The sequence below is a fragment of the Sceloporus undulatus genome, chromosome 1 (assembly GCF_019175285.1).
Source record: "Sceloporus undulatus isolate JIND9_A2432 ecotype Alabama chromosome 1, SceUnd_v1.1, whole genome shotgun sequence".
Classification (NCBI taxonomy): Eukaryota; Metazoa; Chordata; class Lepidosauria; order Squamata; family Phrynosomatidae; genus Sceloporus; species Sceloporus undulatus.
Window position 1 is genome coordinate 197,916,035 of NC_056522.1, and position 22,028 is coordinate 197,938,062.

Sequence of the window (22,028 nt, forward strand, 5' to 3'; positions counted from 1 at the left end):
TGTTGGAAATGTTTCAGTAACAGATAAAAACATCCATGGCCTCTCTGATATTTTTGATTAATAGTACTTCCACATAGATGCAAAGAACATGAAGTGTCCAGAGGACACGACATAAAAAAAATTGATAATGAAAGAAGACTGTATCTTTTGTAACCTAAACAATGAGAAGCTCAATATAATGACTGTAGTAATGATTATAGTGAAATAAAGTATACTTTGGAAGAAAAATAGTAAGTATTGAGTTTGCCAATAGCACCTCTTTTTGGTAATGGAACATCAGCACCACCTGCTGGTAATAAATCAAATTATATAGTGTTGCATAATACAAGAATAGATTCATAGGTTTGGGGGATGGGAAGGGGGTAGAAAGATACCAATCATTTGTGGATGCTAAGTTGTTGAACAGATGATCCTAGAACCACACTATCAGTGTGGATACTGCTCAAATGTGGCTCAAGCAATTAAGTTATGATCGCCAAGTGACTAAACAATGCCCCTGAACATGCAGTATTACACAACCATTTAATAGTGAATGGAAACTGAGAGCAAGTATGCTCTCAACTCTTTGAAGCATCAACTGATGAAATGATGCTTTGAACACAACCCAAAATACACATTTTTATATATAAAAAATAAAGCATAGTGGGTTCTAATAGACCCCAAATACTGGTTTCTCTCCACTAGCCAGAGTCTAAACATTTAATATATGTTCTTTCACTTCTCCAATTAACTTTTCTCTTTTTGAAGTTGTGATAATGCCGTGATTTCATGAAACTTTAATTCATACGTCTATTTTCCCCTAATTAAGAATGAATAGATATGAATGCATCTTTATTTTTACCATTCAGAATTGTCATGCAGAGCATGCTAAGTTGGATCTCAGAAATCTTATGATTCATCATTAAACAGAATTAAAAGAGAGGTTTTAATTGATATCTTTTCATTCTATTTCAACCTCATAATAATTTCAAGTCCTCTCTCACTGCATAGCCTCCATCCATCATCATATATGCTTTTTTTCTTGAAAAATGAATCCATCTTTTTGACTTTTTATGTGCATCTTACTTTGTATGAAACGTTCCACAGACTAAAAAATATGTCAGAAAAGATCTATATTGCCCTAGATTCAATAAAAAAAAACCCTCCTTGTTATTTGCCAAGACATAACTGAGGCCACCTCCTTAATGATCAAGATGGGTCATCACAGACAATTTTTGTGATTGCTGTGCAATTATGAGGGACAAGTTGCTTATCTGTAACTGTGGTTCTTTGAGTGATCATCTGTGAACTCACACAAATAGGTTATCCATGCCTGTGCTTTGCTTCATTCAGAAACTTTATAACTAGACTGAGAATTTTGGCCCTGGTCCCACCAACTTCCCTCAGTTCCCACCTAGAGACCCCACTTCCACAGACGTCACATGTGATATCTATGAAATTGAGAAAAAGCAGGACACATCGAGAGAAGGATGGGTGGGGTTATGTGCATTCAGATTGTTAGAGTGAAGGACCACCTTGTGTCAGTGAAACTGTAAATAAGGTGAGTCAGCCCTGCATGCATACAATTCACCTTCCCACCATGCTGAAATCATAGCTACTAAGAAGGTGATATTCCAAGTAAGAAAGATGAAGCTCACAAGTCGCAGGCAGTTCAAAGGGTTTCCTTGTAAACAGGGAAAAGATTAGGTCTAATTGCCATGGTGGAGTAGGTCCTGCAATTTGAGGGGGGGGGGAGCAAATGCTGCTTAAGGCTGTATGGAAATGAGCAGGGCCAGGGACAAAATTCTCTATCTAGCTCTAGAGGTTCTGAATGAAGCACTGCACAGGCACAGATAACCCATTTGTGTGAGTCACAGAGACCATGAAGAAGAAACTACATTCTACTAGAGACTAGCTAAAACTGAGCCTCAGTATTCTTTTAAAACATGGGCAAGAACTTTTATTATTTAGGCCATTTTTCTGATATTAGGATTAATTAGCTAGGACAATTAAGAGTGACAGAAGAAATGTTTTATTAGATGAACAATCCTGCTACCTGCTCTTACTATTGCAAGGCAGCCAGGGATTGCTGACAAATGCATTAAAAAACCACAACAAATGATTTGGGGCAAGAGGTTGCTTTTAGTTCCACTCAGTGCTTGTAAAAAGCACTTTGCTAATAAGATACCGGGGTCACACAGATTTAAATTAGGTCAGCATTATTTTTAAAAACCCAATAAAATGTAGTTGCCTATGACACAAATTTAATGTAAAATACAGTACCGCATTAATGGTTCTGCTACAATACCAGAGGCTTGGCTATCTAGTAATGGGGCTCAATGTTAATTCATATAGTATCTCATAGCTTCATGAAACTTTACTTATACAATTCCCTTTCAACTCATAACGAGGATTTTGTCTACATAATTTTGTCTCCCCAAAGGCATCCAGCTCCATCTTGGCCTCGGAGGGGGAGAGAAGGGTGGGCCAATGCCATCAGGCCTCCCTTAAAGGAACTGCGCCCTCCCCAAAGGCATCCAGCTCCATCTTGGACTCTGAGGGGGAGAGAAGGGTGGGCCAATGCCATCATTGGAGGTCCCGCCCCCTTTTTCCTCCAAGGACTGTGTGGTTGGGGCTGCTGCTACGGCTGGGCGGCTCTCTGGGCTCGGGTATCTGCTTGCGCAACTGCGCACCGTCCCAGAGATGCCACCTACGGACATTAACATCTCGGCATCTGCGCAACTGCGCAGTTGTGTAACATCTTGGAGGTAGATGGGTTGGGTTCCTGCTAGCTGTACAGTTGTAGTGATTGATTGTTTGTATCCTTCTCTGCTACTGTGTTGTGTGCTGAGGGGGGGGGAGTTGGATATTGGATGTACAGTATGTGTATGCATGTATCAGCTAGTACTATGGGTTTTTTATTTTTATTAACTGTGTTTTATCTGTATTATTGTAATATTGTATTTTGCATTACTGTTATGGTTGTATTGAACTTTGTTACTTGCTTTGTTGTTGTAGATGCATATGTATGCTGTAAACCGCTTTGATCATAGGAAAAGCGGTATACAAATAAATTGTATTATTATTATTATTATAATTAGTGGTCCATTGTTTACTGGGGAAAACCCTGATCCTGGGTGGTTTTCATTTGCATTTTTCTGGGTCTTAATTTTGATGTTTTTCAGGACTGGTAGCCAAATTTTGTTTACTTTAAGAGTTTCTTCTTTTTTGTTGAAGTTATCCAGGTGTTTGTGGATTTCAGTGTCTTCCCTGTGAATTCTGACCTGATAATTGTTGGCATGGTCCAGAATTTCAGTGTTTTCAAACAGCATTATATGCCTAGGATGGTTTATAATGTGTTCTGCTACTTTTGATTTTTCTGGTTGACCCAGTCTGCACTGTCTCTCATATTCCTTGATTCATGTTTGAACACTGCATTTGGTGGTCCCTATGTAGACTTGTCCACAGCTGCATGGTATGTGGCAAACTCCTGTGGTTGTGCGAAGGACAGGAGAAACCTCTCATGGCCGTAGCTTACCAGATATCGTGCAGCTGTGGACAAGTCTACACAGGGACCATCAAATGCAGTGTTCAAACAGCCATTGAAGCCATTGAAATCCACAAACACCTGGACAACTTCAACAGGAAAGAAAAAACCCTTAAAGTAAACAAAGTTCTGAAGATGCCAGCCACAGATGTTGGCAAAACATCAGGAATGAACTCTTCTAGAACATGACTACATAGCCTGACCAATTTCTCTACCCACTTGGCCAATTCCTTGCTAAGATAAGGCAGAATTCCAACATGCCTAATTACAAAAACGTTGCTTGAAAAGTTTTCCCTGTATGCCACCATATGGGAAAACTACCAGTCAGTCTCCAGTCTGTTTTTGGCAAAGGACTAGAGTGGGTGGCCTCACGGCACCAGGGTTTCTGGATGAGATGGATTCTCTGGATCCATTTCAATTTTGTTTCAGCCCTCACTTGGGGACCAAATCACTTTGGTGGATGACCTACTCCAAGAACTGGATAGGCAGAATGTGTCCCTGTTTCCACAGGATTCTCACTGGCTTTTGATACCATCAGACATGGTATCTATCCTTCTGGCCTGCCTTGCTATGATGGGACTTGGAGACAATGTTTTAGAGGGAGCTCCTTCTTTCCTGCAAGGGCAAACCCAGAAGGTGGTGCCTGCAGATTCGTGTTCAACCCCCTGACCATTAGCTTGTTGGGTTCCACCCCACCCTCACAGGTATATCTAGTGGGAACATGGGAGAGGGCTTTCTCAATGACTGCCTACAGGCTCTGGAATTCCCTTCACTGAGAAATCAGACTGGTCCTCCTAACTTACTTCTGCAAGTGTGTGAAGACATTTTTATCCCAGCAGGCCTTTGCAGGATGGTTAGTAAAAAAGAGCAAAAGATGAACCTTGTTTGAATTTTTCAGAACCTCAAAGAGATCCTGAAGAAATTACAAATGAGGTGGACCTTTTCAAATCAGGAGAGCTTTTATTTTAAACTCTGCTAGCAAGACCAATGCAAAGTATCTTTACAGTCAGTTACAAGTAAGGGCCAAGCTAAATGCCACACACACACATAAAGTAGGTAGATGACTTTACAAATAAATAAATTGCAGGCACACGGGGCAACCAATGAGGATTATGTCCCTTCTGTGAATGTGTTTCCTTGTCCCCACTGTATTCCCAGTTTGGACTGAGACCCCTATTCACAATGGAGGATGTTCCAATTTCTTCCTGTTTCCTGCTGACTATTTGGTTTAATTTTCAGTCCTTCAGAAGAAGCACAAGACTGTCATGTTGAAAATGTACACAAAGTCCCTCAGTTGCAAACATACACTTAGAACACATTGAAGATTCCCCCCCCCCAATATAAATTGCATTTTAAAAAAGACTTCCCTACCTTAAGCTTTCTAACAGCGTCTCTCACGACTTCTGTGCCTTTGGGCTGCTCCACTTCAGTACTGCCAAGAAACTGAAAATATTGTACTTTGTGAGAAAAGTAATGAAAGCTAGTTTCATTTAAACACGCCTTTGACATAACTAATCAGCATCTTCTCTGGCAAGAATTCATATCTAGATAATTATAAATTGTAAAAATACCACCTTTCTGGTTGAGTACTCTATTATCCTTCTGGTGATGCTAATACAATTTAGTTAACTAAAATACTTTTTTTTTTTTGCCTAACTTGACAAACATCTATAGGGCATTTTCTAGTTTTCATAATTAATATGAAATACTATCTTTGAAATTCTAACCATCCTAGAAATCTAATTACTAGATACTGTATGTGAAGGTCTAAAGGGGAAAGGAGAAAAAATAATTTAGAAAAAAATCCTGTGGTACTATGGAAATAAAGAATTGGGGTTATGAAATATTTATTTTAGAAAGATTGATATAATATTTAGGTCAGGGTGTTCATGTTTTGCTACAGGGTGTTTATTCTCCTAAAATAATTTTAAGGCATACTTAAAAATCATTGTAAAGAAAATTTCCAAATGTGGATACAAAACGTCTGCAGGTGTCTGAATCAAGAAGAGCATCTTAACTTTTGCAAACATATACTTCTTGTAACATAATGGCAAGGCCGAATTTGAGTACAGTATACACCTACCAAATTAAATAAATAAAACCAATATGCAGTGGGGAAGAGAAATGTATCCAAAATGGTTTAAGTTTATGACCACGCTGAATTACAGTACAATTTGTACAGTATATCTGCAGGACTGGTACTCGTAGTTTTATTTACCCACATCCAAAAATATGATCTCTCTAGGCATCTAGAGGTCCTCCAGCACTACTTTATGGTCAACTTCTCCCAGAATTATAGGGTGTACAAATTTCACTATCTGTGGTAAGGTCTGGGAATGGGGATCATATTGCATACACAATGAGTTTATACTGCTGACATAACAGAGCAACTACTGTATATGTCTGTACAGGGTGATTTTTAAAAAAGAGATTAAAAAAAACAACTCTGTTCACAGCTTCCAAATTTCAGAAAATTTTATATTTTCAGCCATGAATTTTAACAATCAAAGCTGCAACAAAAACAATGCCACAATACTTTACATTTCACAGTGTGCCTGAGATCTTATCTCTTTCCAATAGTGTCAACAAGTAAAGAACCACACAGCAAATTGACCAAAGTTAAAACCTTTTGTGCCAACTTTAAGCTTAGTGCCAGTCTATATCTTGAATTATGGTGTTCTTATACTGGCACAAACACTGAAGATCAAGGTAAAATCTGAAGAGAATTTCATTGTAATAATGACTTACAGTACTAATAGCTTTAGTAGAAATAATAGCATTGCAGTCTGTACAGTCGATCCTCCACATTAACTGATGTTAGGGGCACAGTACCCCCGTCAAAGTGCAAAAACAGCCAATTAAAAAAAACCAACACTTTTTTTTAAAGCTGAGCGAACACCTCTCTAGGAATATCTAGGTCATACAGGGCAATCCTATGGTCAAGATCTGCCAGAAGTTGACCATGAAATTGCACTGGAAGACCTACAAATGCCTAGAGAAGTGTTCTCTCTAGGAATTTCTAGGTCCTCCAGTGTGACATATGGCAGAAGTTGACAACAGAGTTACACTGGAGAACCTAGGGATTCTCAGAGCTAACATATTAATCAAATCCATGAATAATCAAATCTGCAAAATTCAAAGCTGCAAATGTGGAGGGTCAACTGTAGTTATCATTTATAGCAGAGGCAAGAGAGGGGCAACTATTCACAATTTATTACTTGGAGATCATGTGTGACCATCTTGTAGCACTACTGCATTTCATGACAGTTTGGGTGACATGCTATAGTATAGACTAAGGCTTCACTAACTCAGCTCCATTATAGACAAAATCATCCTCTGACAAAGATGGCTATAAAATGGTCTATAGTGCAAAATCACCAGAAATAAATTACCAGGAACAGATGATATTCTAAATGAATTGCTACAGTCCACACAGACAGAACCAACCCAAGTGCTACTAAAATATAGCAACAAATACGAAAAACAAAATGGTAGTCAATAGACTGGAAGTGATCAATATACATCCCCATCCACCAAAAAGAGAAAAGAAAGAAAGAAAGAAAGAAAGAAAGAAAGAAAGAAAGAAAGAAAGAAAGAAAGACACAAAAGACTGCAGCCAGTATAGGACAATAGCACTAATCTTCCATGCAATCAAAATTACAGTCAAAGTTTTGCAGCACATACTCCAACCATACATGGAGAGAGTAAGCAACATGTGGCTCACCAGATGTTATGCTGCCAGTCCCAGCCCTCATGATTGGCTATGCCTAGACTGGACTGAGTTGTAGTTAACAACATTTGGAAGGGCACAAATTGCTCATCCTTGTTTCACATGGACAGATCCTAGGATTGGGGCCACATCCACTTGATGCAGATAATATCAATTTTTGGCCTCATTTGCTCTGCAGAAATAATGCAGTTTTACGTCACTTTAACTGCCATGGCTCAAAGCTATGGAATTTTGGGATTTGTAATTTCAGATGTTTAGCATTTTTTTTAAATCAGAGAACACTGGTGCCTGCAAATGCTGGGATTCCATTGCATTAAACCATGGGAATTGAAGCAGTGTCAAACTGCATTATTTCTACAGTGTGGATGAGGCCCTCAGCAGCAACTTACTACAGGCACAGATTATAGAACATGCTTCAGGAATCTAGTGAAGTAATCACAAATGAGATAAATTTTGTGAAGCTGAAGGCTTTCACAGCCTGCATACATAGTTTTTTGTCAGTTTTTCGGGATATGAGGCTGTGTTCTAGAAGAGTTTTTTCCTGACATTTCACCAGCAGCTGTGGCTGGCATTTTCAGAGATGCTACCATGGAAGAGAGTGGGGTACATATACTGTTGGTTGAGGGGGAGTGATATGCATGTTAATCTGTGTATTGTTCTGTTGCTGCATGACAAGGCCTCAGGGTGTCTATTTAATTAAGGATCCATTGTCGGCTGGGAAATCTCCCTGACCCTGGGTGGTTTTCATTTGCTGAGTCTTGATTTTGGTGTTTTTCAGGACTGGTAACTGATTCTTGCCCCATGCCACTTCACCCAAACTGTGACAATATAAAACATACATGGCCAACTTCATCAACATGTAACTGTTGTGTGTAAGACTGGGAAGACTATGTAACTTCAATGCAAGGTGAGCTCCAATGGGAACACATTTATCATCATTGGGTGGACTGAAGTGAAGCTTGCTGCCTTAGTATCTGCTCCGGGGAAGGTCCTGTCCCTACAGGATCATGTGAAAACAGTGAGATTCCTGGAAAGAAGAAGAATGTACTGTGGGAGGAAATGTCAACCCTGTCTTGGTGCCATACCCTACAAACGGGCTTTATCAGGTGAACACAGGGACCTTTGTTTATGTTCCTAGAAGCAAGAAGGAAAGTAATTTTTATACAAAAATCATCACACTCTGTGCATAGTTTTTACATTTGTATTTTGTGCAAAACATTGTAACACTTTTTGAGGAAAACCCAAAATCCCCCTGTGATGAGTCACCAGGCAGAGAATTCCCAAAAGCCAATCCTGGTTCAGGCTGGCTGTAAGTGGAGTGGCTGCCATGGGAGGAATGGCTATGAAAGGGAGGAGTCAGCCAGAGAGAGTCAAGAGTAGAGATTATCACAAAGCGGATTGCTCCCATCCTTAACCTGTTGTATTTGCGCAATCGGGGGGGGGGGGGGAGATTATCATACCCCTGCATGCTAATCCCGATCTTCTCCTACCCATAAAGAGTAATGGATCCATCATTTGGTATTAATAGGAGTTTCCCCCAAATGATAGATTTATTACTCTTTATGGATGGGAGAAGAACGGGATAAGCATGTGGAGAGTGTTATAGTCATCCCCCTGATCACGTGAATACCATGGGTTAAGGATGGGAGCAATCTGCTTTGCTCCCATCTGATAATCTCCAAGGTGTCACTACTGTGAGAAGTGAAGAGGTTTAGTGAGAGAAGGGAGAGTGTGTCAGGTTAAGATCAGTTCAGAGCAGTTCAGATCTGTTCTGAGAGGTGTCAGTTGGAATTCAGGACAAGGTACCTTTGCAAAATTCAGAGTTCTGTCGAAAAGATCAATAGCATAAGAGGAAAAGATTAAGAGAAGCAAGAAACAGTTTAGGCTTGAAAGTGTTCAACTAGAGAACTGAATAAGAAAATATTTGTAACTGTGACTACTGTAACTATGCAATCTGTGAAACCATCTGGAAAAATGTACAGTCTTAATACATGCTTGTAAATAAAAGTTAAAGTTCATTTATTTCAAAAAGGAGTACTAGCTGAATGATTACAAGAATAACAACACAGATAATGTGCTACCAAAGATAAAACACATGTAAGAGAAAGACACTGGGGACCCCAACCCTAATTCACTTAAAAGCAAGTGTATACAAGGGAAAAGTGTCAAGACCAAGGGGTCAAGGGATGTTTCTGAGGTAAAAAGACAGCCCCAGAGCAATGGCGGGAAGATTGCCTTGGCCAGACCCCCTCCCCAAAGAAGGAGCAGAAAAAGGAGAAGCAGCAGCAATAATAACATAAACCTGCGTAGCAATAACTTAAATAACTGCAGCTCTTCTATTTGTGTGAAATACTGGTTTTCATTAACTTTTCACACAAAACATCACAGCGGTGCATTTCATCAACTACAGAAGGGAATGTTCAGCCTACAAAAAACAAAAGTAGTGTAATATATAACATAGTAAGACCAATTATTGTTTCTTTGGTTGTTCTGTCAATTAGTTATTTTCCTGATATCATCCTGTGTGTTGGAAGAGATTGCAATGCTCAAAATCAAGGTTATTCAGCTACACACATTGTAACAAGGGCGCGTTACAGACGGGCCCATGAGGAGCTGTCATTACGCGCGAGGGACAGCGCTTCCTGACATGCCTTGCCCCTCGCACGTAATGACTACATCAAAATGGCACCACCGCATACAGATGGGCGCTGCCATTTTGACGTAGTGGATGCTCTGCATCCGCACGTCGTGCGGCGGAAGTGACGCCGTGAGTGCGCACTTCGGCACTTGCAGCGTCTCTTCCGGGCTGTAGGAAGGAGCGTGAAAATCACGCTCCTTCTTTGCAGCATCTGAGAACCGCGCCGTTTGGCTGCTGCGGTTCCCGGACGCTGCAACTGGCGGCGGCATGAGACTGCCACTTCTAGGCAGTCTGTAACGCGCCTATGATAATGTTTAATAACTCTCTAGTTCTTTCTTGTATATTAGAAAGATGTTGGTTGGGGTAGTTAATCCAACAGGCTCAATGAGAGAATGTGAAAATAATAATAATAATAATAATAATAATAATAATAATAATAATAATAATAATACCACACACCCCAAAACAAACAAACAAATTCTGCAAACAAGGGACAATGTTTAAATTTTCTATTTGGCCAAACTCAAATTAGAATTACTTCTATCAGCCACTGGTGCCAACCAGTTGGATATATGCAGCCTCCACTTGTTTTCTCTTATCTGTATCTCTTTATGTATCTTCCACCTAAATCTAGGCAGAACTTTCCAAAGTAGGCTATTTCTGTAAATATCTACAGGAGCATTTAGAGGTTATTGCTATTCTGCTAATGAGCAACAGTAATTAACGGGAGACAACCTGAGATTCAAACCATAGGAGGAGTAGGGGACTATATGGACCAAGAATTTTTTAAAAGTCTGACATGGCTTGAGTTCCTGTTAGATGTGAGCTCTGCTACTTAGAAATTTAGACCTCTCTAGAAGCATTTAATGTTCTACTATACACTACTTGTATCATTATAGTGAGTTACAGGAACAAATCATGAGTGTCAAACTGACAACCTGGCCATTTCCTCTCATTCTTAAACCTGATATACTAACTCAACATTCTGTATTAGTCAAATGTATTTTCACAAGTAAAACATTAGGGTTTAAATGTATTGTTAGTCCCAATTATTATAAGACAGAATAAGTAGTAGTTGTATACTCTCATTGGTTCATCATGCAGCAAAGTGATAATCTAGTTGTGACTAGCAACTGGATCCAGTTCTAGACCTTTTTTTAAAATCATTTTCAACAACTTTAAAAACCTTCTGTCCATAAAAATTAACAAATTAGATTCCTATATGCTAACAGAAACTTCAGTGGTATTAGAACACAATACACAGAATTGTATACATATTTATTGACTCACACATCTCCATTACATCTCAGTGCATTATGGTTTTCTCTGTATTCTAGAACATGAAATTTTGAAGAGGTGGTGGTTATAGTACACAATACAGGGCTATACAAAAGAATGTTGAATTTTCACTCTGTTTATGTTGATATATGAAAAATTCTTGGAAATTAGTTTCTAAATATGTTCTGTTTACTTTATTCTTCCAGCACAAAAGTTGGAAATCACATTTGGATGACTCAACAAGAATTTTAAGACATACAAAAACATATAAATCCTTCTTTTCCTGTAGAGAGCAGTACAGGATTTGTTGCTACAATGACAGGCATTGTTTCTTTATTCCTGTCTTACCAAATTATTTTTCAGATTTCATAATGACTTTAATCACTAAATGCCCACAAGTTTTCTTTTGCCTACAGTGAAAGCAGCAACAAGAAACTGTGTGGAACTTTATAAGTAAAGGCATTATTGTAAATTTTTTGTAGGCTAAAATCATGACATTTCAAGGAATGGAGTAGCAGGTGCAATAGTTTTCTTTGTGAAAATTTATTTCTGGACACTGTAGAAACCTGGGCATCCAAGCTCAGGGTTGAGTCCAAGAGTACACCCAAGCTACAAACCTGAGATTTCTGGGGGAATGTTACCTAGTCCAGCACAGGCTGAATCCCTCTTCCCTGATTTGCCTGTTGACTAAGAACTTCTCTGTCTTGTCTGAATTAAATTTCAATTTGCTGCCTTCATCTGGTCCATTACTGACAACAGCCACTGGTTTAGTATAGAAACAGTTTCTTTTAAATTAGACGGAAAGGAGAGATATAGTTTGGCATCATTAGTGTGAGAACAAACCCCAAATCTCTGGACAACCTCTTTCAGCAGTTTCATGTAAATGTTAAAAAGCATGGGAGACAGAACTGAGCCCCAAGCAACAAACACTACAGACTAATGGTCAGGTTGTCAAACAGGCATCCTCCAGCATCACCTACTAAGTGCTCCCCTCCAAGGAATGAAGCCACTCTAAAACAGTACTTCCAATTTTCATCCTTGAAAGGCAGTCCAGAATACAATGACTGATGGTACTGAAAGCTTTTGAGATGTCCAGTACAACCAACAAAAACACACTCCTCCTGTCCATTTCCTGACATAGATCATCCACCAAGTTGACTATTGCTTTTTCTGTTCCATAACCAAGCCTGAATCCAGACTGAAATGGATCTAGACAAACTGTTTCATCAGGAACCTCTGAATCTTGCCCTGCACTCAAGGATCTTGCCCCACAAAAAAGAATTATTGGAGACAGGTTGGTAATTGTCTAATACAGTAGGATACGGGGAGGTTTTTCCCCCCAGCAAAGCCTCACTTTTTTTTTTTAGGTAAAATGGAATCCCGTTTTGCTGCAGCAAGGTGTTCACAACTCCTATTACCCACTCAACCAGTCCTCCTCTGGGTGTGTTAAGAAGCCATGAAGGATATGAATTAAATACACACATAGTGACTCTCACCTCTCCAAGGATCCTGTCCTCATCCTCGGGCTGCATGAATTGAAAGGTATCCATTAACACAAGACAAGCAGGCACCAACATTATATCCAGTGGGTCTGTATCAACTATAGTGCCCAAGAGAATCATTTATCATGGCCACAGGAAACTCACTAAGAGCCATCAGGAATTCATGTTGATCCATAAGCCACTTGGGCCATAACCCCAGCCCTATAGAATCCCTGAGTCCCAATGAATCTAAACTCTACCAGTTAATAATCTGTCCAGTTCCTCTGCACTCAGATCACCATAATCCTATCCAGCATAGAAAAATAAATCCAGTGTGTCCTGCACCATGGGTAGCACCAGATACTATGTGGGACAGACCCATGGTTCTCCTTAGGGACATGAAGGCCTGAGTTGTTGCTGTTAGACTGATTTCAGCATGTGAAATCAAGCTGAGAAGACTCCACCACCATCTATTAGACCAAATCTGAGGATCTGAAACTGTTGAGCATTGGGGTGGGCAGTACACCAACAGAATCCTTATTGTGTCCTGGCCACCCACCTTCAAATACACACAATTAACCCCAGTAGTCTGTGGGACAGAACACTTGGTAGGGGAGATTGAATCCTGACAGACCAATGTATTGCCATCTCCCCACCAAACCTAGGGGTTCACCTGCAGAAAACCCAGAGAGACAAAGCCAAGAGAGAATATCCCCCCCTCTCACACACACACACTTAGCTTCAGCCCGCCAGGACTCTGTGATGCAGGCCAGGCCACCATGTTCATCCAGGATTAGGTCCTGGATCAAAAGTGTTTTTCCATTTTCTCGACCTGGCATCAATCAGCAGCATTTTTAGGCCGGGGGGGGGGGGGGGGCTGTTGCCAAGGTTGCTGTTTGAAGTGGAGAAGTATCCTGTGGCTTTTCTCTCTCTTGGGACATCATCACACGAGCCCTTTTCTCACTGCAGTCATGGAAGTAAAAAAAAAAAAAGCAAACATATGGCTTGCAGGGCAGCCATCTCTGCACTTCTCTCATTCATGTGACTGGGTCTGCTACCCCCACCACATTCTCTTCCTGCCCTCTCCCTTAACCTTACTTCCCTCCCTTATGCCCTACCCAGCATGCCTTTAGGTTTTGTAAAAGAAAAAAATCCATCCCCCCACCAATTCCAGAGCTCTGAGGCTGGAATTTACGCATTTAAAAGTATTTTAAAACTTCAGTTGGGCTCCAGAGCTGCAGAATTGAGGGAAGAACTGAAAAAATGATAATAAAAAGAGTAGTGAGGGGGAGGGAGAAAGGGGAAGGAGGGGACATTGCCATCACATGACTGGCAATCACTCAAGTGACCCAAGAATTACTTTTCACACCTAGGGCACTGGGGGATTGCCAAGGCATTCACAGGTTTTCCCCATGAATGAAAAGGGGTGGCTAGGGAATAGGTCAGCTATGAATGGAAAATGGCATCACGTGGTGAATTTTGCAGAAGTCACTTCCATCCCAGGGAAATCACAGTTTAAAAGCTGCATGTGTAATCTCCTTGGGTTGCTTGGGTTGGATTGGGTGCTGTAGATGCTATGATTATGATGGAAGTTGTTTAATGGCTGAAAGGAAACAAAACATTCCCAATTGTGCCATGGTAAAAAAGAAAAAAGAAAGAAGCAAACTAACATTAAATAACACAGATGGCATAACAAAATGAGTACTTTTGGTAAACAAAACATGAAATTGAAACCAAAGAGGCAATTATCTTCAGAGATACTTTCAATATATATAAAAACACTTTTCAATTGTTTTTAATAGGAAGATGTAATATAAAGCTTGATAAACAACACATAATACAATTCATTCAGTCACTCTTTCATATAATTTCTCACATGGAGAAATTATATCATCTAAACCACAAATGACAACCACAAACATTTCCAGGATCCTAATGTTAGAAGCTAAATCTGTGACACTGGTATCTGTCCTACTTCACAAACTGAAAATGTGGGCCTTTTTCTTTAAGATAGTTTCAAAGGGTGTGAAGATGTACGTTTTTAAAAAAAAAGATAAAAGAGGGAACTCATTATTACAGTTCTCTCTTCTGCAGTAAATCTTGGCTTTCCCAAATCGGGGCAGCTTTGAAAGATGTACTTATCAGCTAAATGAATGCTGACTGAATTATCAATCTGCCACCTCCTTCCATTCTCCAGGCTGATTGTCCACATGTTTTTAAAGTTTCATTTTCAACTCTCTCCAGCTTCTTGGTGTTTCTATTTTAAAACACACTTAGCTTCTAAACAGTTGGGGTTTCAGTGACAGCATCCCTAATCAGTTAGTGAAACACCAAGCCAGCATCTGCAACAAACATACAGACCCTACTCCTGATCTTGGAGGAAATATTTTATGTGTGAACAAACTGAAACAATTGTGCTTCTTCTACAATTCCACAGCTCATAGTTTCTACAGGCTAATGAGTCTAATCCATAGATTCCTGGCAGAGGATTTTCAAAATAAGTGATAAAATATATCCACAAAAGTGGAATTTAAAAAAGGATTTTGGAAATTACCCAAAGATTGCTCTTGCTTCTGGGAACATTTATTGGCTTTGTTTCATTATGGACAAATGTGATTTATTTCATTTTTAACTCACACCAATAACATATCATTTGCCATCCAATGGAACTGTTGTTACAGATCAATCGGCTGGGGGAAGCACAGCATCAAATCCATCACAAATAACTGAAATCAAGTGTAAATGCGCACACACTTCTCACTACAGCTTCAGATAAAGAACATATTTCATCCACTGGCTCAGCCTGGCTTTACTGTGAAAAAGAACAAAGATGACTACAACAGCTGTCTTTCTTCATAAAATAGCTGGTTTTGATCCCTGCAACTTTATACAAGGTATTTTCTTTTCAGGCAACAATAAAGGAAGCTAAGTCAGTGCGTTTTAGCAAATCATTAGGAATGATTTTAAGTCACTGTCTTGGTATGCAAATGGTACCTGAGAGTATAGAATGTATTACTGTAGAGAAATACTTGCTTACATCCCACTGTCTCATATCTGTAGTAGACTCCCACAATAACATTCCAGTTGTTTCTTTCCACTTTAATTTTTTATCCAGATGCTCTCCATCTGGCTTCCAAGATTTAAATCCTGGATCTCTTCACAGGTGTAAAGATACCTGACATATAAGGCTACTCCTCTTCCTTTCCTATTTGGCCTATTTCTCTTTAAAAGGTTATACCCATCTATTACTACATTCCAATCATGAGATTCATCCTACCAGGTTTCAGTGATGCCTATTATATTGTATTTGGTTTGCTGTGCTAGGAATAAATCACCATGAACAGATGATATTCCAGTCGAACGAATAAAATTTACACAGGCAGAAGCAACTCTAGTGTTAACTAAAATATGCCAACAAATATGGAAAATAAAATCGTGGCCAACTACACCTCACCACACAAAAAGGGGCACATAACTTTAGGACCATAGAATTAATCTCCCATGCAAGCAAAATTATGCTGAAAATTTTGCATCATAGATTGCAATCACATATTGAGACAGAAATCCAGGAGGTGCAAGCAAGTAAAAGAAAAGAAGAGGCACTAGCAACCATATCACAAACATACAATAGATAATGGAGTGAACCAAAGAATTCCAGGAGAAAATCACGTTGTGCTTTATATAGTCCGCCTTCCATATCCACAGATTTTTTTATCTATGGACTCAAGAATCCATGGCTTGAAAATATATATTTTTAAATATATACATTTAAAAAATCAAATCTTGATTTTGCATTTTATGTAAGACATCATTTTACTATGCCACTGAATTTAATGGGATTGAGCATCCAAAGATCTTGGTATCTATGGAAGAGTCCTGGAACCAAGCCCCAGCTGATACTAAGAGCCCACTGTCGATTATAGCAAAGCCTTTGACTGCATAGATCATGAAAAGCTATGGAATGCTCTTAAAGAAATGACGTGCCAATACATTTGATAGTCCTGATGAGAAATCTGTATTGAGAACAAAAGGCTACTGTTAGAACAGGATATGAAGAAACAAAATAGTTCCCAACTGGCAAAGGGGTCAGGCAAAGCTGCATTCTATCATCCTATTTGTTCAACTTGTATGCAGAAAATACCATATGAAGAGCAGGCTTAGACATGAAAGAATAAGGACTGAAGACAGAAGAAACATAAACAATCAAAGATATACAGATGGCACCATGTTATTAGTGGAAAACATCATAGACTTGGAACAGTTACTAAGGAAGGTAAAAGAAGAAAGTGCAAAGGCAGGCTTAACACTGAACAACTGCCACATTGCCCCCAACAAGCTGTGTACTCAATTTTACCAAACCACAAAAGGATGGAAAGCTGTGTGGACCCTGGAGCCCTCCTCTAGGATAAAAAAGAATTAATATTAATATTACAATATTGTGGCTACAGTACCAGCATTTAACCACTGTGGCACCAGGACTCCTTTATGTCTCTTGAGCTTATCACTTGGCATTTTAAATCAGCTCCAGCCTCCTGCCAAGCGATAAGCTCCTCTGTCTTGAAGATTCTATTGTTTCTCTACAATTGCCATTATTATAACATTGCACCATATAATTAATTTTTATTTGTTTGTTTTTTCCACTTCCCATTGATATCATTGACATATAAACCAGCATAATTATATTTCAATTTACATTCTGAATTACGGTTTCTTAAGTATAGTTATTTGATATGCTTGCTAACATTCTAGTTTTTAATTTACATTTTTTAAATGAAAGTAATTTTACTCAAAATAATAGCTTTCAAAACTCTTAAATCATGAATTCCAAGTTTCATGGAGTTCAGTTTCCTAAATTGGGGGCGTGGGAGTTAGAAAGCTGCAACTCTGTCTCAGCTTTCTGCTTCTGATTTTTTAACAGGAACATAAAATGTTCTCCCCTGGAAGTTACAGGATACATTATGACAATGTGCTGAGAAGCCTCCTTTGTGCCAATGGCTAGGACTTTTGAGCAATTCACGAGAACCTAATTCATCACAGGCATCCCATGAATGAGCTAGTGACAATGGGACAGCAGGATACTCTTCCTGCTCATCATGAAAGGTACCTGAAGCACTCTTGTTTGTTCATCTTGGAATACCAATTATAGTAACATGATTCAGTTTCTTATTGGGCTGCTCACTCTCTGCTGAATCCCCTTACTTGCATTTATTGATTTATGCACTTCACATTTCTTCATTTATGCAGCAAATTTTCTTCGCTGCCCTGAACTGGAGAATACACACTTTCCTTATGACACATATTTAAAAGCACTCCTCATCACAAATTAGCCACATGGTACCTTTATGTCTTTGCATGAAATTGCACTTTCAAATTGTTTAGATGTCATTTGATCCTCTTTGCTCCTCATTGCTCAGCCAGGGGTCACCTTATTGTTCCCACTACCAGCTCAATCACAATTACTGGCAAATCGCTTAGTAATCTATCACACTGTTATTCAGAACAGCTATGTTATCTCACTTTTAGCTTACTGATTTTTCTATAAACCCTAGAGTTGAAAATCTTTTCCTTAAACATTACTTTGATACTTACTTGTCAAATGAAGTTTGCTTCTGCTTTTCCAACTTTATAGCAGCCAGTCAGTACTGCAATACTGCACTTGAAAAATGCTTGGAAATAAGGATGTAGATTAATCTGATTTCATACTATGCTACTATGTACCCTCTCACAAGCAGTATGACCCCAGTATGCCTCTCTGATTTATGCCATAGGATAGTATCACCATTTGAAGTTATACCCCAAGAGATTCCATTCTCAAAGATGGGTTCTACGGGATGCATACCTTAAAGGGCTTTGAAACTGCTTATGAAAGACTACAAGCTTACCAGAGCAACCTATTATGGTTCGTCCAAGAGATGCTTTAATTACCACACCCCAATTCCACCCTGATGCCAACGTTTCTTGCCAGTCTGCAGAGGCTCTTAGTCCAATACTCAAACTGCTATGCCACACTGGCTCGCATTGACCAGGATGTTATTTTATTATATTCCTAATCTACAAAGTGTTTGCATAATGTTCTGATTATCATACTTTCAAAGAAATATGCTATTAAAAAGAGTGATGTAATACTGTATATAGCATTATATCATTCTCTTCAACAAAGCAAAACAATAACTGGCATGTTATTGAATTCAGTGGTAGTGTTATGGAGATGCCTAATGGCACTTAATTTGGTTGAGTTATGCATAAAACTTGGGACATAACATAGTAAAAATATTTCCCTGTCATTGTTTACTACACTGTGTCATAGTTTACAGCCTATATAGTTCAGTACAACAAGCCTGAGTTATTTTATTGTGGTTGCAACAAAATAATCCCCATCTTGGTGACGAGGATGAGTTTTATCAGCTACAGTTTTTTTAATGAGTGTCATGTCAGTAGCAACAGAGTTTCAGAAAGTTTCCTTACAGTAAAATCCTACTTTTTATATTTTACCAACAATGCTGTTCAAAAATGTCATAAAATTACACCTACTGTAACTAAATTCAATTTGAAACTTGACATTGGCTCATAAATCAAAGAAACAAATATAGCAGTTTTTGTTGAGTATCTCCCCTTAACAGAACTTCTACAAGTGTTTTTTTTCTCACAGCCCATAACATTGGATTCAGGATACAAGGTCACATGTGACTAGTATTTGAACTAATGCATACACAATATAAAACCCCTCTTAGATATTTCAGTCCTGTTGTCCTATCTTGAATATCTACTACTCAAATATAAATGATTTTGAAAGGTAGATTTTTTTTCATAAACTTTTATACATTTCTTGTAAATGAGAATATAAAATACTCCTCGGGAATTGCATGAGAAAAGTTTGTTTAAAAATGTCAGGAAAGGGGTTTTCAGGAGAAAGCCACAGCTGCCATCTCTTAAAGATCACAGATTTTGAAAAGGTGGACAAAACAAACAACTTAAGACCTTTGCCCTTCTTGTATAAGAAGCCACCAATACCTCTGAGGTATTCATTCCTCAAATCCTGATGTCTGTGTTCAGGGGTGTCTCTAGCCATGTGTGGTGTGTGAGAGTGGGGTACTGTTGCTGCTGGACAGCTTCTTCTAGGCCTAGCAGGACTGCTGGCTGAGCATGAAATAGTAGCAACCCACTCCCACCAGTGTCTAATGGTGGGAAGGGGCTGCCTTCTGGGTCTGGCAGCTCATCTGGCTGCAGCTACATCGAACCCAAAAAAGGCTGATGAAAAGAGGAGAGGAGTATTAAAAATGATCCACACTGGGTGTCAAATATACTAGATACACCACTGTCTGCAGTTACATATCATCCCAGGACTGATTACTATTACTATTTTGCTATAGGCTAAACTAGACATAACACAGACTATTGTGGAGGTGTTAATTAGGAGCACAAATTAATTCTCTAGATTAGGTTGTGATGTTTTAGAAGAGGTTAATGAACCCATGCTTCTCATTCAGCTCTACCAACACCACGGCCAAGCGGCTACTAGATTTGCTTAGCAAAAAAGACAGGGCAGGCTTCACCAGTCGGGGGGGGCTAGCATCAACTCAGGAATGAATGTGAATGCCCAAAGGACTGTTGGTGCATCCTCTGATTCTTTTTCTTCAAAGGAGGTTCAAACATACCATACCTTCTGTGATAAAAGAGTGTCAGGGTAAAGTAATAGCTCAACGTTTGTATGGTTCTCACTTGTAAAAACTTCCAACTGTTGGAGGCAGTATGGGGCAAATTCCTGTGAGTTATTTTTGCTTTCCTAATATCTTGCTTAGAGTGAAATCTGGAATGGTTCCCTTGAACCATATGTTTGGCTCTACATAATTACCCACTGCCTTCAGTTTAATCTTACACTTTCTGGAATAGCTCCCTTGATTCTAAAGCACAATTTCTTCTGTAACAGGTTGAAGGCTGTTAAAGTGAAATTACAATGGAATAGGTTCCCCATTTCAGTTCTGTTGTGCTTGGGATTCCTAAAGCCAAAGAAATAATCAAGCAATGGATCTGGCATACAGCCTGGCAGGAAGAGAAAGCAAGAACCTGACACTATTGTGCAGCAGGTAACCATGGCCCAAAGTTTGTTCTGGTCAACTATATTTATACATTGAAACTTTATAAATATCATGGACCTTTTAGTCTGACCCATTTTAACTCTAGGAGATATTTATGAATATCTTATATGCAGCATATCTGTTCCTGCTGGTCAGACATGACTGAAATAATTGATCATGTCCTGCTATATTGCCTGTATTATATTTGTTCTCAGTTTATAGATCCAATTCAATAATAGGTATACTTCAAAACTCTAAAGCCCAAATGTTGTTGGCCTATAACTAATTTTCCACAAACTGACAACTGAGACTTGTATTACATCCACAATATAAACATTCATGGCCCAAACACTCATTATTTTTGGCCTGACAATAAGCCTCTTCCCCCACACATATCATAACCCCATACCATTGTGGTTAAAAGAATCTGTCTATTTTGCATTCTCTCACATTTGATTTTTTTAACATCACATTATTTCTACTCCAAGAATGTATTCTGCAAATTTTGGAAAATTGATCTCTCCACTCAGCCATGTTGTTTAGACAATGCATTCCCCCAAGCCAGCAGGAAGCCATCTGGTCTGACCACATAGTGGGTAGCTTTGTGGAGCTTGCGGCATGGTGTTTATATGTTGCAGGAGCACCACAAAGTTGCTTTCTGCCACTTCTTTTTGGGACGCCAAAAAGCTGGATCAGGGCTGCAATGTTTGGTTACCGTGGCGCTGATCCAGCGACCAAAGTGGTGGCATCAAGTTGCCCCTTCAGGGCCATCTGTTTCAGGCATTCTCCTTCCCCACTGCCATCCCCCGTTTTATTTTATTTATTTATTTATTTATTTCCCGCTCTTTTCCCAGGACTGGGACTCAAAGAGGCTTTCTTGTGTGTTTTCTTGTGTGCTTAGTGAGTTTGCCATTTTTGAAGGCCAGGTATAGATGCATATCTTAAAGAAATCATAACTAATGGTGCCTCTGAGAAAATAAGAATTATCAATCATTAATCAGTTAGATAATAAAAATGGTTGTGTATCCCTTCTAAAACAGCTTTTTTAACAACTTCCTGGCAGGGTTTTAGTAATCACTCATGTCCAAGATTTACTTATTTATTTATAGCATTTATAGCCCACCCTTCGGTCAGCAAGAGCAATTACAAATTGTTAATTTGACAGCTCCCTGTCATCAGGCTTACGGTCTAATAAGACACAACACACAAGAAAAAGGGGGGTGAGAACTTTAAAACAACATCTAGTAGCCTGAACAGTTATGTTGAGTGCTTATTTTTAGCTCTTGAGATTAGTGGACCC

At 39.1% G+C, this 22,028-nt stretch overlaps 1 protein-coding gene across 4 annotated transcripts in view; it reads right to left on the reverse strand.

Moving 5' to 3' along the window:
- The window catches only part of GULP1 (GULP PTB domain containing engulfment adaptor 1), a 228,236-nt gene that overhangs the window by 34,833 nt on the left and 171,375 nt on the right, over positions 1-22,028 (reverse strand). For all 4 annotated transcript variants that reach the window (XM_042474303.1, XM_042474294.1, XM_042474286.1 and 1 more), the window contains exon 5: positions 4,898-4,969. In XM_042474303.1, the coding sequence (XP_042330237.1) occupies positions 4,898-4,969 (72 nt within the window). The remainder of the gene's footprint in view (positions 1-4,897; positions 4,970-22,028) is intronic.